Source organism: Centruroides sculpturatus, unplaced genomic scaffold (assembly GCF_000671375.1).
Source record: "Centruroides sculpturatus isolate CEXI.00-Female unplaced genomic scaffold, Cexi_2.0 scaffold143, whole genome shotgun sequence".
Classification (NCBI taxonomy): domain Eukaryota; kingdom Metazoa; phylum Arthropoda; class Arachnida; order Scorpiones; family Buthidae; genus Centruroides; species Centruroides sculpturatus.
Genome location: NW_019384447.1, coordinates 406,082 through 421,674, shown reverse-complemented (window position 1 = coordinate 421,674; position 15,593 = coordinate 406,082). Strand labels below are relative to the sequence as shown.

The window sequence follows — 15,593 nt, the reverse complement described above, 5'->3', positions numbered from 1 at the left end:
CTATCAACAGCGAAATAAGAAAGATATTGTATTTCGAGAGACGATGACATCTGTCTATTATTATAATAATACCTAACGATAAAATAAATGATTTAGAAAAGTTTTTCTTGTTTAACTGCTTTCCCTGTGACTTTTTCTGATTAAAAAAAAGCCAATTTTTATGTTTATAAAATATTTTGAATGAAAAATATTAAAATATGTACAAAATAAGCCATTTTGAACACACTTTTTTATTATTTATCAAAAGAAATATAGTTCTGGCATAAACAATGTTAAATTTTAACTGACTTAATTTTGCGAACGCATCTTTTTTATTTATATGGATATCTTAAGGTCAGTTTTTGCGCTAATGTTGCTAATGCACCATTTGAGCGAAAAAAAATTGTTAAGCAAAAATTTTCTGTTAGTGAACCCTTTGTTAAATATTTCGAATATCACCACTGGCCGGAGAAGATTTGGTCTATTCCTTAGGAAGGTTGAATAAATGAAGGTTGGCACATTAGAACGGTTCTGGATGTATTCCAGGAGTAAATTCTAGAATTAATTCAGGTTGATGACAAAGTTATTCCAATTTGGGGACACAAATGTTTTAGTTCCAACTTGCTAGAGTAATTCATTTTGGAGCACAGATTATCAATCAAGGAACTGATGACAACTGCCTAAACTTGTAGTTATTTGCTATATTGAACTGATGAAATCGAGACAGTAGGTCAGAAGGTTATGAGAAAGCGTCCCTTTTACTGCTGAGAACTTAACAGACAATTTACTCCCAGGTGTGAAAGTTGACAGTTATTCNTATTTTTTATAAAAAAATATAGTTCTGGCATAAACAATGTTAAATTTTAACTGACTTAATTTTGTGAACACATCTTTTTTATTTATATGGATATCTTAAGGTCAGTTTTTGTGCTAATGTTGCTAATGCTAAGGAAAAATTTTCTGTTAAGGAAAAATTTTCTGTTAGAGAACCCTTTGTTAAATATTTCGAATATCACCACTGGCCAGAGAAGATTTGGTCTATTCCTTAGGAAAGTTGAATAAATGAAGGTTGGCACATTAGAACAGTTCTGGATGTATTCCAGGAATAAATTCTAGAATTAATTCAGGTTGATGACGAAGTTATTCCAATTTGGAGAGACAAATGTTTTGGTTCCAACTTGATAGAGTAATTCGTTTCAGAGCACAGATTATCAATCAAGGAACTGATGACGACTGCCTAAACTTGTAGTTATTTGCTATATTAAACTGATGAAATCGAGACAGTAGGTCAGAAGGTTATGAGAAAGCATGGCTTTTACTGCTGAGAACTTAACAGACAATTTACTCCCAGGTGTGAAAGTTGACAGTTATTTGACAAAGTTTTATTGTCAAGATGTTATGTTGTGATTTAGTTATGTTAATAAATTACATAGTGCAGAGTCTCACAGATGTTGCCAATACATAACAGAATGGAAAATGATTTCAATGATGTAGATTGATATTGACTGATGGGATGTGATATTAATTCACCCTTAACTGGTTGGTATCATTAGTCTGCCAGACTCCTGCAATTCTTTTTCTTCTCAGAACTTGTGCTACCTTTAAAAATAATATAAATCCTATTTTCTACCTTCAAGTTGATAATCTAGCAGCAAATGAAAAAGTATGTCCATGTCTGATAAGAGCAGTTTACTTCTCTCACATGGTTTCATAAACCAATGATACCCATTCTGTTAGAATTTCCATTGAGTTAGCCTCGTCAACTGCATGCATTTTAACGATTGTACTTCCGTTAGTTTCTTTTTGAGTTACTGAATTGGATGTATGATCTGCATTATAGTTGTTAGTGTGCATCACAAACACAAGCAGCAATTTTTATGAAAAACATTTGCTTACAGTATGGCACTGCAATTTGTTTAGAATGTGCTAAGAAAATCTGTAAAATGTAATAATGTAAATGTAAAAATAATAAAAATAAAGTATCTTATTATCATATATTTAACTTAAACACACAAAATCAAACATTCTTTATTATTTTCTTTTTATAACTATTTTAATTTCAAAAATTTTAATAAAAATATTACTTTTTCAATTTGAATTTTATCATATAAGTTTTCATCAAAAGTTATTCCATTAATTACATCTCCATTTTCATCTTGAAATTTCATTTTTATATATATTCCTTCCCGTTCATTTTTCTTCCATGGTGTTTTAGGGGATTTGTATTCAACTCTAACTTTTATTGTGAAATCAAAAACATCTGCACCTCTATAATAATAAAGTATTTTACACAAAATTAATTTAACAAATTTCAAAAAATATAATAATAAATAATAGCAATTTTTATTTTATATATAGAATTTTTATTTCATTTATTTTACAAAATATTGGAGAACATACTAATAACCATAATCTCTATCAATATTGACCACTTATCAGCTAAATTTTAATTTTTCAATTATGAACCATTAAAAATTATATGACAAAAAATGAATACAGGGTCATTCCATGTCAAGTGGCATAATTTAGAACATGGTCACTGGTCACTGCTCAAACACTTCCAATTTTGATGAAATTTTTACAGTATGTACCAATAGGACTTGTATGAAGTTCTATAATGTTTTAGGTCAGTACAGTGCATAATTGAAGTGCAAAGCAATTTGCATAAAAATCACTTTTACCACTGGAGGCAGTTTGAAAGTGTAAGAAAAAAAAAAAAACAAGACTTATAATGCAAAAATAAAATTTGCATTATAAATAAAATAAAAAATTGAATCTTATTAAAATAAAAATTTTTAATATCTTCATAATTCTCATTGCATTTCTCATAATATAATATAGATTTATTTTTACATTGCGAATCCATCACTTGCTATTCGATAACTTTTTCCATTTTTGACTCTTTCTGCCCTGTGGACACTAATAGGAAGTGAAATTTTTAATTTTAAAATTTATTTTATTGAATTCAATTACTAACATCTATTTAAATAAACAAAATCTGGGCAAGGCTATTTTTCAAAAGGTATAATTAAGTTTAAATTAAAAAATTATATATAGTGTTATTTGTTATGAGATTTTATTTAAAAATAATCTTTATATTATTAATCACTATAAAAAGGCAAAAACCTTATTTTTGAGGTAGGGGAGTTTTTAAAAAGTTGTAAATACCATTGAGTAAAATTTTCATTAAGGATGACCCCACTCAAGATATGAAACTTGACCTCTCCATTATTTCCCTACCTCTTGACCTTCAACCTCCAAAATTTAATAGCATCAATTCCCCATATATACAAATAACCCTGCCATCTTTCAATGTCAAGAAATGCAAAAAAACCAAAGAGAATAAACTTTGACTGATCACCATATACTATATTCTAGAACTCTCAGGAAAGTAATATAGTTTTATTAATAAATTAAAACAATATTCATAATAAATACTGATAAATAATTTAAATTTTACAATTATAAAAATTTGTAAAAAGTTCTTTAAAAGGTTTTTGAACTTACTTTGTTATTTTAGCGCACAAATTTTTTATTGAAATTGTCAGAGGACTTTTTGCAAAATCATCTACAAGGACAAGCTTACCTTCATTTAAAAAAAAAAAAATTACAGTTTAACAAGTTTAGTACTCAAACAAGTTTAATTTAATGTTAAAAAATAATTATTTTTATCAAATTCAGTATAAATCATGTATGTTTACATTATAATAAATTTGCCAATATAAAACAGTACAGGACCAAATATCCAACAAGCTTGGAAGCAGACATGGTCTGGATTTCTGGATTTTTCAGTGTTCTAGATAGTCTAAATACACACTTAAATTATAAAATAAATAAAGGAAAGTAAAAAACAATTATATTTAGCACATGCCAGTAGTCAGTCTGAAACTGGTATCATGCAACATGTATACCAGAGAAATCAAAACAAAGTGACCATGAAGCAAATTACAGCTGTACTACTGCCCACCAAATTCAAAATTAAGCTGTTTCAAAAACAGCCAGTTTTCCGGTAATTACAGAATCCTGGAAGTTGGATATTTGATCTCTCACTGTATCTTTAGATCAGGGGTCACCAAACTTTTTCATAGTGGGCCAGATAACTGAGACGAGCATGGGCCACATAACCATTTTGTTCAACACAGTATACTGAATAGAGAAAAAATAAAGACAACCAATATATTTATTTACCAATGCACAAATACAATTGCTACAGCAAGCTCATAATGCTTTTTTTTTTTTTTTTTAGAAACTACATTACAGGTAAGTACTTACACAAAAAGTGCTCCAATATTCAAAGTCTCAAAAAATCACTGAATTTTTTATTTCACTGATTTTCCTAAATATTGTATTACTGTCAGATGCAAAACTAAGCTGCATGGCCATAGAGGGAGTGTAAGGCATGGGTGACGTGGGCCACTGCCTACGGACTCGTTATCTACAATTTATGATATTTCCATATAAATAATTATATTTTAGTTCATTTGTGGCATGGACCGGATTAACTGATCTTGCTGGCCTTAGTTTGGTAACCAGTGCAGATAGCAAGGTAGCCATAGAAGCTAGAGCATGATGATTATGAAGCAGGAAAAACAGAAAATAGCCCATATTATCCTTTCAGGAGTTGTAAGTAAATATCATGAAGATCAGAATTTCATTTCACCACCAATGCTCAATGTCTATGTGCATTGCTAATATATTGATTTTAGTTCAGTGAGGGTGTTTGTCTTAAGATGATGAGCCATTACCATTCATTAATGTACAATGCCAAAGATGGAAAGTAGCTCTTAGACCATTTTGACAAGAAAAGGTCAATCAATCTCTGTAATTGATTAACTTCTTTGAATCTCCATCTTTAGTATGATGTCATGAAATAAGAAATTTGCTATGTTGGCTGCTACAGCATATGAATATTGTGAAACATTCATATGACTATCTATATAACTAGAATTGTTTAGCTATAAGAACTATTAGTGTAATGGCTGAGGTAATCTATAATATAATGATGATGGTTTACTTGTTATCAGAATATGAAGTAGGAAATTGCCTCAGATGATACATTCCAATAGTGTTGAAAGATTCTTGTGGTGATAGAATCAGCACTGTCTTGCCTGAGGGACATGCTTATGAGATTAGCATTCTTGTCATTTTCGGACTTAATGTTTAATGTGTCACTCATTGTCATTCAATAATGATTTTGGGCTAAGCATTCATAAGTACAAGTAGGGATGTACCAATACCACAAAAGTATTGATACTGGCTGGTATTGGCATCAAGTATTGAAACTGGAAATCTTGCCAACTGTCACTGTTCAGTCTGTGGCTTGATTTTAAAATGCTTTGTGTAATTGAAACTTTTAATTTTAACATAAGTAACATGCTTTATTCTAGTTAGTTACTATTAACAAATTATTAAAACTGATTTCTAATATAAACTAAATGTTACCATTACTGTACCAGTTGATTTGAGATTTTAATATATTTTTGAGTTTTTCAAATAATCGACAAGTTATTTATAAACAGTAATCTGAACTCTAAGCATAGTGTATGTATATTCTGAAAATAAAATTTGATGTAATAAATTTATTGATTTTGGTCATTAATTTTACTATATAAGTTTAACTTAACCAAAAATAGTGTAAAATTGGTTTTGGTTTCAGCTAAAACTGATTTTAAAACAAAAATATGATTTTGGTTTTGGATTTGGCTGCAAAATCCAATTTCGGTTGGATCTTACCTGTCTGAAAAATGTAATGATACCAGATCCAATATTTGAGGAAAAGTATTGGTATTGAACTAAAGTATTGAGTACAAAAAGTATTATGTTGAAGGAAAGTAATGATATGGTACCTGTATTGGCAGTATCAGGACGTCCCTAAGTACAAGCATATTCTAGNGGCTACTCAAATATTTTACGTTTTTGATACTAAATTAACATCTGAAGTATAATCTTTTATTGTTTTTATATTTTTCAATAAATTTATTTTGTTTGTACAAAATAAAAAAATAATTTTTAACGATACAATAGTCTTCATTAGGCTTAACATCGACGAAAATTCAACGCGAAGCGACACGCAACGGAGAGAAATTTTAACATGGGATAAATTAATATATTTTTTCGTACATGATTCGTTATCCGAACCATCCCAGTCCCCAATTGATTCGGATAAACGACGCTCTACTGTATATACATACAGTAAAAATTATCTTAATTAACTTTCCCTCTTATATGAACTACGTCTACTCATCATAGAAGGATTTTCATGCCAAAGACAATCCATTGGCATCTCTATGATTAATACAGTTTGTGTGCAACTGCACCTTGTGAATTTCTAGTTTTTCCAGATGTTTCATGGCCTGCCTGGATCTTGTAGCCTTGATGATCGATGCCTGATCCCAGAAGACCTCAATATTCTGCTGTTTGGTAAAAGCAGCAAGCACCGTAGAGTCTATGCTTTTATTCATCGAGTGCTTATGTTCAACAATTCTTTTCTTTAAGTTTCTCATGGTCGCTCCTATGTATATTAAATTGGAGTTAAATCTACGGTCCTTTAACGGTATAGAGTATACCCCTGCCATCTCGTTGCGTTCGTAACTGCCTTTATCGTTCCTTAAGAGCCTGTACACAGTGGGATTACGTTTGTAAACTATCTGTATATTCTTATTTCTGGTAACTTTCTTAACCATTCCTTTGAGGAACGGTATGTAATTGAGTTTTTCTATCTGCTGATTCCCTCCCTGCGCAGGGTGATGCTTCTGACAATTTGCAATGAGAGCATCTATTCTTTCTCTACAGCATCCTTGCTGCATCACTATGTTTCGGATATATTCCAATTCTTTGTAAGTGTCGCAGATTGCTGGTGCAATGTGTGTGCCCCCTCCTTATCCAAGAACGAAAAACCGCCACTTTTATATGCTCAGAGTCTGCAGAGTTCCTAGGAATGAAAATAGGAAGATAACTTGGTTTCCGGTATATATCTGTTCTGATTTCCCATTCCTTGCAAGTTATAGATACATCCAAAAAACTAACATTGCTCCCATTTTGCTGCTTCAGCTCCAAAGTTAATCCATACGGGTTGTCGTTGATCCATTCTATAAACTGGCTAACTCTGCAATTATCTTTCCACAAAATAAAGATATCATCAACATATCTTGCATAGGACAATATGTCTTCCCAGAACGAGGGGAGTATTTGGCTTTTGAGTTTACGCAAGTTGTCTTCGGCGTGGAAATCCTATGATGAGTAGACATAGTTCATATAAGTGGGAAAGTTAATTAAGATAATTTTTACTGGATGTATATATTTTATTTTAGTTCTTTATTTCGTTTTAATTAACTTGTATAATCTTTGCGATTATTTAAGCTTGTTAAATCTTAATGTAAATTTGTATAACCGCTTTTTGAATTATTATTTTACATAATTTTGAATTCTTCGTTTGATTCAAAATGATAACTGAGGATGATTGCTTAAAGCATTCAAAAGCATTTTTAAGATATTAAAAATCGATTTGATGGATTGTTTAAAGGTTTTGTTTTTTACTTATTGTATGTAGTTCCAGTAGGAAAGTAATTATTTATTTAATAAATGAATTAATCAAAGGATAAGTTACTTTATTCTAGAAACAAGAATTTTAATTTATCATTATGCACATATCATAAAATGTGTGCATAATGCATAATGATAATGTATAATGATATGTACAGTACATAATGATATAAACCAGGCCTGGTTTACATCATAATGTACACATTGTGTTTTTTTTATATAATTTGTTTTTTTGTCACTTATCACACAATATTCCATTCAATATATAAAAAATCTAACATGTACATTTTAAAAATTTGTCTTATTCTAAAAATGGAATGTTCTAAAACCATTTCAGAATAATGGACAGCTATGTTTTTTTTTAAATTATAAAATGCATATACCTCCTGAAAAAGATCTATGAAGAAGACCAAAAACTTTTGATTAGTAAACATTTACTGCATAGTTAATGGTTACATGTTTGTTGTTAAAGCTAGTGCAGTTATAAAAAAGATTTTCATTTTTATTTATTTTTTCATTTCATTTATCTTTATAAAATAAAAGTTTTTATTTTGTAGTATAAAGAGACAAAGACGTTACCTTAACAAAAGGTTTTATTCGTGTCTGAAATACACGACTATTACAAATTCAAATGCAGTGAGAAACAGTGCTGCCAGTCCAAGAATCTAACTACTGTGGGGAGAAGTGTTGCCACACTGTGACACTACTACACACTTTATCTGCTTAACCTAACTTTTAAACATTAACTCCATTATAGTAAACTGTAACAGTTTGCATGGGTACCAAAAGAAAATACATTTGTGCATAGAGGATTAGATGATTACATAAAACCTAGAACGGTAACCCTAATGTATAAAAAGGAGAACAAGAGAAAAGAGGGAAGTAAATAAGAGAAATTTCTGGGTTGGATTTCAGGATGGATTGACTGCTGAATTTATACTCCTCAAAACTGAAATTGCAACACCATGAAGAAATATGCATAATCACATGCAAATTGCAGGACCAGTAAAGGTAACACAATACGACTTCTAACTTTAACACTGCGATGAGTAATAATAATCCACAAAAATCTTTATATAACAGTGTTGTGTTCGTTACAATATGCACGTGGTTTAGCCCGTGCCTGTGCCAACCATCCCACACGGTGCAGTGCTAGCCCCCTGCCTACACAGGATGGTGGCCAGCAACCTGTTAAGAGTGACAGACACATGGTCATCCAGTTCAACCAACATTTGGACCCCCTATACAGGGAGATTGCTTGCTGTAATCGTGTGAAGATCGTGTATAGGAGGACCAGCACTATTTACGACCTGCTGCACAACGCTAAGGACATGATAGATCTCAACAGGACCCCAGGGAATTACTCCATTCCCATCAGGGACGATAGATTCCATAGAGACTTAGTTCACATTGGCTCCACCATCCACTCAACACAAAAACAGTTACGTGAGCATCAATCGAATATTAAAAATAACAGGCACACCACCGCCTTGTCGGCCTATGTTACCGACCCTGAAATTCGGGCGGACTTCCAAAACACCAAAGTAATCAGACAGGCATTTCGTATAGATCATATCCGTCACCTGGAAGCCTGGGAAATCTTTAAAGCCAATGTTGAGGACACCTGCATAAACTTTAAAGATGGAGAGTCAATCACGCAAGCGTGGAGATACTTATTCGAAGAATTTGAACTGGAACAAGCAGAGGGATGAAATGCGATATGCACATTATTTACATCTCGGACATCATTGTTCCAACGGTCAGGCAGAGACACCACTTAGTCAAAAAAAAAATCATAGTTTAACAAGTTTAGTATTCAAACAAGTTTAATTTATTGTAATGAACACAACACTGTTATATAAAGGTTTTTGTGGATTATTATTACCAGTAAAGGTAACAGAGATATGCAAATAATTAAGTTTGTGTATGCATCAGGTCATGTGGTACCCAGTTTTGAGCTATAAAGATCAGCAGCTAGCTCAGGCTGTAAATGCTATCAGTGATGGTTCATGGCAGCCAAATTTGTGAAGAAGCATAGAATCTGATTCTCACGAAATAAAAATAAAATTAAGTTAGTAACAAATATAGACAATCAAATTGTTAAGTTCAATTGTAACATGTGTCAGACATGTGTCAGGTGTATGGATGTCAGCAAGTGTTAATGGACAGTCCACAGCTTTGTCACACGTGTCAGGTGGGTGAGGTATTAGTATCCCCAAGAATTCGAGGTGAAATTGTCCCGCCTAGAGAAGGAGAAATTGTGAGAGAGGGAAAATTTGTGGGCTTCCCTTTGTTGTGTTTGTCGAGTCAGTGTTGTGTGTGGAGTCAGTACTGACCGGGGAGCTAACCAGAGTGGGTAGCTTTGTGGCTGGTCAAGAACCAGTAGTGTAATTATCAAATAATTGTTGGGTGCCGGAGGGTTGCTCGATTGTGGAGGGCCAGAGAGTCACTCGCTGATTTCGAGACATTAATTAAAGTGTAATTGTGTTGTTATTGTTAGAAAGGAAGTGTGTACTGTGTTCTTTTAGACCAGTGATGGGCAAACTACGGCCCGCGGGCCAACTGCGGCCCCCTGAAATGTTCTATCCGGCCCGCGCGACATTCCTAATCTGACGAGTAAAAAAGAATACAGGCTGTGGTGGTTGATGCACCACTTAACTTGAGTGTTCGTTGATTATATAAAATAACCGAAGCTTTATATCTCACCATGAAAGTTTATTTACAATCATGTACAAAATTTTGTTTTACACTTATTGGGTAAAAGCTCGATCGGTTACAAGCATGCTTCAGTACAGAACATCCACTCGTCGTGCGTAGCGTAGCCGAAAGAGAGAAAAAGAAATATGGCGGACTGCCTGCACATGTTTTTATAGTGCCACCTGGATTTTCAGATGCAGCGCTAGGTTACAATTATATTGGCCCGCCTAAAGTTTTCTTCTTTTCCTTTGGCCCGCTCTTTAAAAAGTTTGCCCATCACTGTTTTAGACCATGAAAACAGGAACATTTTATACCACCATCATCACATCATCGTTTTTATACAACACAAATAATAAGTTAAATCATACAACCAATTATTTACAACTAATTATTTACAGTCTATTCAAAGTTATATTTAATTAAATTATTATGATGTTGACATAACTTACATAGTTATAAATCCAAGTTGTATTGTACATGCATCTACAGACAAGATTGGATTTATTGTTCTGATACTGTAAATAGTAAGATATGACTCTAGCTTGTAAATAGTGTTGCCACCTTTTCAAAATTGCTTACCTAAACAATAAGTTTGTTCCAACACAAGTCCCTGACTGGTTTGAATTTGAAACCATGCAAGGCATGTGCAACATTGTTTTAAAGCCAAGTACTGAACAATGCGCATGCCAGTTTTAAACCAGTTAGGGTCTTCTGTTGGAACAAATTTAATATTTGCCAGAGATATTTTCAAGTTAGAACTTTAAAAGTGCATTTTCTGTCACTCTTACCCTAGGGATAAGATAGAGATAAGTTTGGGTGGGGTGTGAAATTAAAGTCTTTAACCATTAAAATAAAATACTTGCAAATACTTTTATAAATTTATTTTGTTTCATCATAATTTCACAGTTTCTATGAAAACTGGACAAATTAATAATTAATCTGGACCATAAATTTAAAAAACAGTTTGTCCAGGTGAAAACTGGCTTGATGGCAACACTACCTGTAAAGTTCCAGATTTTTTTGATGTTTCTAGATAATTTATTAAATTTAAATTAATTTTAATCATTAATTTCATATGAAATGCTATCAATATCTTTAACATCAAATTTCATAATAATTTAATTAAATACAGTCTTAAAATAAATCAATAAATAGCCTACTTATTTGGTTTAAATAATTCACATTTAAATGTTTTACTTAAGTTTTTTGAGAAAGCTTCAGTATCTTCAATTTTTCTTAACTGTTTTATAAATATTATATACTTTAATCTAAAATTAGAAAATAAAATTTGAAAATTATAAGTAAACAATTTTTTAAAATTTAAGTTATTAAAAATTATATATAAACAATATATAAATTTTTATATCAAAAAATACTTTATTGGTTTGTTTATGTACAGTACTACTTAATAACATTAGTTTTAACAATCTTAAAAATATTAGTTAATGTAGTCTAAGTTAAATAAAAAAAATAACATTAAATTAATTAAATTAATTAATTAATAATAATAAAATAATCTAACGTTTATACATAATTACTAGATTAAAATAGTAAATACTTTGATCTAATTAATTAAAAGTTCATTTGATGATCTATTTGAATTGCAATAAATTGTATTTAAACAAAAGGCTAATTTAATGAAATAAATTAATTTTTCACTTTAAATTTATATGAAATATATGATATTTTCTTGATTAAATTTCAGAATTAAAATAATCTTTAGGGGATAAACACGCTGTTAAAAATAAATCTTGCTTTCAAATAAACCCAAGGCTGAAAGGCATGAAAACATGCCAAAGTACTAAAAAGTATAGAATACTGTAGTTTAGAGTGACAGGTAAGTAATTTCCTTGGCCCTTTGCTTGTCTAATCAAAGTATTGATCAGTGGGAAGATGTACTAGGTGATGCATTACATGCTGTTTGGTCTCTCCTATGCTCTCTACAAATTCCATGCTCATGAGAGATTTTTCAGACACCCCTGAAAGACGGAAACAGGTATTTGTCTTCTCACTTGGTTGCTATTACCAAGACCTGTCCTACTACGTTCACATAATCATGCCAATAAATATGTCTTTCTAGTTGAGGAGGCTAATCCCAAGTACACTCACATTCAGTACCCTGATGGGCAGACATTAACAGTGTCCCTAAGGCACCTTGCACCTCGAGGCGAACCTTTGCTTGAATCCTCAAAAGATGGCACGGTCCTCCCTAATATTTTAACCCAGATTCCCGATCAAGCTAGCTCTGGTGTTAAGGCAACACCTCCTCCACTTTGTGAGGGTGATTTGTATCCCTTCCAAGTTCAAGATAAAGATATTTTATCACCCCCAACAGAAGTAATCAGGTCGCCTCATCCTGTAAGGCAACACTGTCAGCTCAGTTATTTGAAGGATTATATTATGTAATGTAAGTGGAGGAGAATGTAGTAGTGTCACAGTGTGCAACACTTCTCCCTACCATGGGCGTAGCGAGGGGGGAGCCTGGGTGGGCACGGCCCCTCCCAGGGAACCTGGTGCCCCCCAGGAAATCACAGCCGAAAAAGTGTTGAGTCGATTTGTAAACACCTAAAGCTAAAATAAAAGTTTTGAATACTAAAAAAAAAGGTGAACGGCTTGCTCGGTGCCCAATAATGAACAATAATTTGAAATAATTCAATTTTGTGTCAGGTTGGCCTTCACTAGGCCCCCCATAACAAAACTCTGGCTACGCCCATGCTCCCTACAGTAGTTAGTCTCTTGGATCGGCAGCACTGTTTCTTGCTGCATTTGAATTTGTAACAGTCGTGAATTTTAGACACAAATAAAACCTTTTGTCTCTTTATACTACAGATGTGTAAAACAAATCATGTTTTAGAGCAAACTAGCATGGTATTGTTAACGAGGAACTCATCCCAAACTATGTCAAACAAGTCAGGAAGACTGGTTAAGCAGCCAGAATTGAGATCAGTGCTCTCAGGAACAGCAGAGCCTTTAAGAAATGTTGTGCTTTAGAGTGTCTTTCAAAGCCAAGACAAACCAGACTGGTCATTATAACCACTTGTGAACAAAAAAATTTATTGTTATGTATGTAAACCTCCAGGGTGTGGGTATAATACAAAGTTACGTTTGTATTATACCCACACCAAATTGCCCCTTGACCTAGTTAGACAACCCTGCACCTCTGACCTTTGTCGTGTTCCTTTGTCTCCAGTCAGTCGTGCGTTAGCTGTTGTAACACTTAGACCTGGAGGCACAAAGTTACGTTTGTATTATAATAAAGTTAATTATATATGTTAACAATTATAATTGTTTATTTTACGGACACAACACTTATTCTACAATGAATTTAAAGTAAACTAAAGAAAATATTCAGAAATTATTAAATAAAAATATAAATTTAACATTAGAAAAAGATTTTCTTTATAATAAACTGAAATTTACCTTGTGTGACTTTCTTTTTGATAAAATTCATTCAATTCTATTATAGTGTGTCTTTTCAGTGTGTGATTTCCTATATCATTATTTAGATCACCAAGTAAAATAAATCCTGTAAAAAAATCAAACAATTTAAAATACTATTCTACAAAAACAAAAGTTTTTGAAAATTAAAATTTAATTAAAATATATAGAGATTAAATGTCTTAGACAATTAATGCTTTTTCAAAACTATGATAATCAAAAAATTTTACAAATGTTTGTAAAAAAGAAATTCAACATATTTTTTATTTTGTATTTGTGTGTGGGCTTCTCTTACCTTACTTTCAGTTTACACATACAAATTTTAATCTTATCACACCTATTAAATCTGAATATGCTTTTTTCAGCTATACAATTCTCATATTTATTTGTTCAAACACTTTCAATAATATGAATTCCTAACAGAGCTATGTAGTCAGTACACAAAACTACTGACTTTAACTCTTCAATTTTTAAATTTTCAACTAAGACTCTGGCTTATGTTTGTCAATTTTTATATCGCAATTCAGACTTCTTGGTAAAAGCTCAATATGTATTAGTAATTAAAAAATCAACTAAAATGGTAAATAGTACCATAAACCATTTCATCTCCATCATATGAGCCATCAGGCTATGTTTTAGACATAACCAGAATGAGGACTGTAGTGGAGAATACATATAGTATACTATCATATATCCTATCCTTTTTTGTAAAAATATCATATACCTTCTTGGTTTTATTTATATTAGTAATGTGTGTAAAATAACAAATCTATTGTGGCATGACGCCATATTCATGTATAGTTTCTTAAGTTATGTTATTTTCATTTTTATCACTTCCCTTTCCTAGCCTATCAATTTACCTTTTGTTCTTGATTTTCCTTCATTTCCCGAGTTTGGGAACTTTCCGCCCTTGCCCTACTTCTGTGGGTGTGAGCATCAGACAATAGAGTGGAGATGGCCCTGAGGGCAAACATTAGTCAGTCAGACTTTTTGGTCAAGTTCCCAAAGAGGGCAGACATGTAGAGGATGAGCTCTAGGCTTTGAGTGGTTTCAGAGTGACAGGGTATGACCACTAAGATACAGTCAGTACAAAAAGTACCAGTGAGTCCTGAGAGTTGAAATGGGAAATCTTGTTTGGAAGACCAAAAGAAAATGTAGCAATAACTAAAGAAAATACATATACTAGTGAAATTCAGGAGAACTGCAAAGGTATATTTGAATGGTTTCATCGTGATACATGAAGTAATGGGTACCCCTTTTCTAAGACTTTTTACTTCATAAATCTATCTCTCCCTATCTAACATCTCTTCCCTCTTTTAGCATTAATTAGAATAAAAAACTTAGGTTGTAAGGTAGTCTTAAGCACGGCTGATCTTTGTGCAGTGGCGTAGCGTAGTGGGGGCAGCAGGGGTGGCCTGCCCCGGGCAGCAAAATTTCACAATAAATAATAATAATATCTTGTAAAAATTTGAACCATTTCATTTCATATTTTTGTCGCACCTACGATTCGGACCGATTGAAATGAACATGAAATTTTTCATTACTTATTCTGTGACGAAACTGTATTTTAGTCTTTTCAATTGAGATACCTAAATAAGGGGGTGGTGAAATTTTCCTCCGCTCTGGGCGGCTGACACCCACACTATGCCACTATCTTTGTGTATACTTTTGTGATTTGAACCCCACGTGTGTGAATCCCGAAAAGTGATTAAGAAGATCCTTTTGTGTAACAATCTTGATTGTACTTAACTGTTGTATAAAAGTATTTACTAACAATGCACCAGAGTTGGGACCTGATCTTTTTTTCTTCTTTGTGTTCATAATGTATAAAATAGGTAGTTTTGTTCTTTATTTTATACATTATGTACATATTTTATACCTGTTTCTTATTCTCGCCATGCTGAACACAACACTATAGAATAATTTATTTTATTTCA

The 15,593-nt window shown here is 32.2% G+C and overlaps 1 protein-coding gene across 1 annotated transcript in view; it reads right to left on the bottom strand.

Moving 5' to 3' along the window:
- LOC111620427 overlaps positions 1 to 13,750 on the bottom strand; it is a 33,120-nt gene extending 19,370 nt beyond the window's left edge. The window contains exons 1-4 of the mRNA XM_023362349.1: positions 13,639 to 13,750; positions 11,416 to 11,486; positions 3,487 to 3,565; positions 2,064 to 2,247 (exon numbers count right to left, since the gene is read on the bottom strand). Of these exons, the coding sequence (XP_023218117.1) occupies positions 2,064 to 2,147 (84 nt within the window). The 5' untranslated portion in view covers positions 2,148 to 2,247; positions 3,487 to 3,565; positions 11,416 to 11,486; positions 13,639 to 13,750. The remainder of the gene's footprint in view (positions 1 to 2,063; positions 2,248 to 3,486; positions 3,566 to 11,415; positions 11,487 to 13,638) is intronic.
- Between the last annotated feature and the right edge of the window lie 1,843 nt (positions 13,751 to 15,593).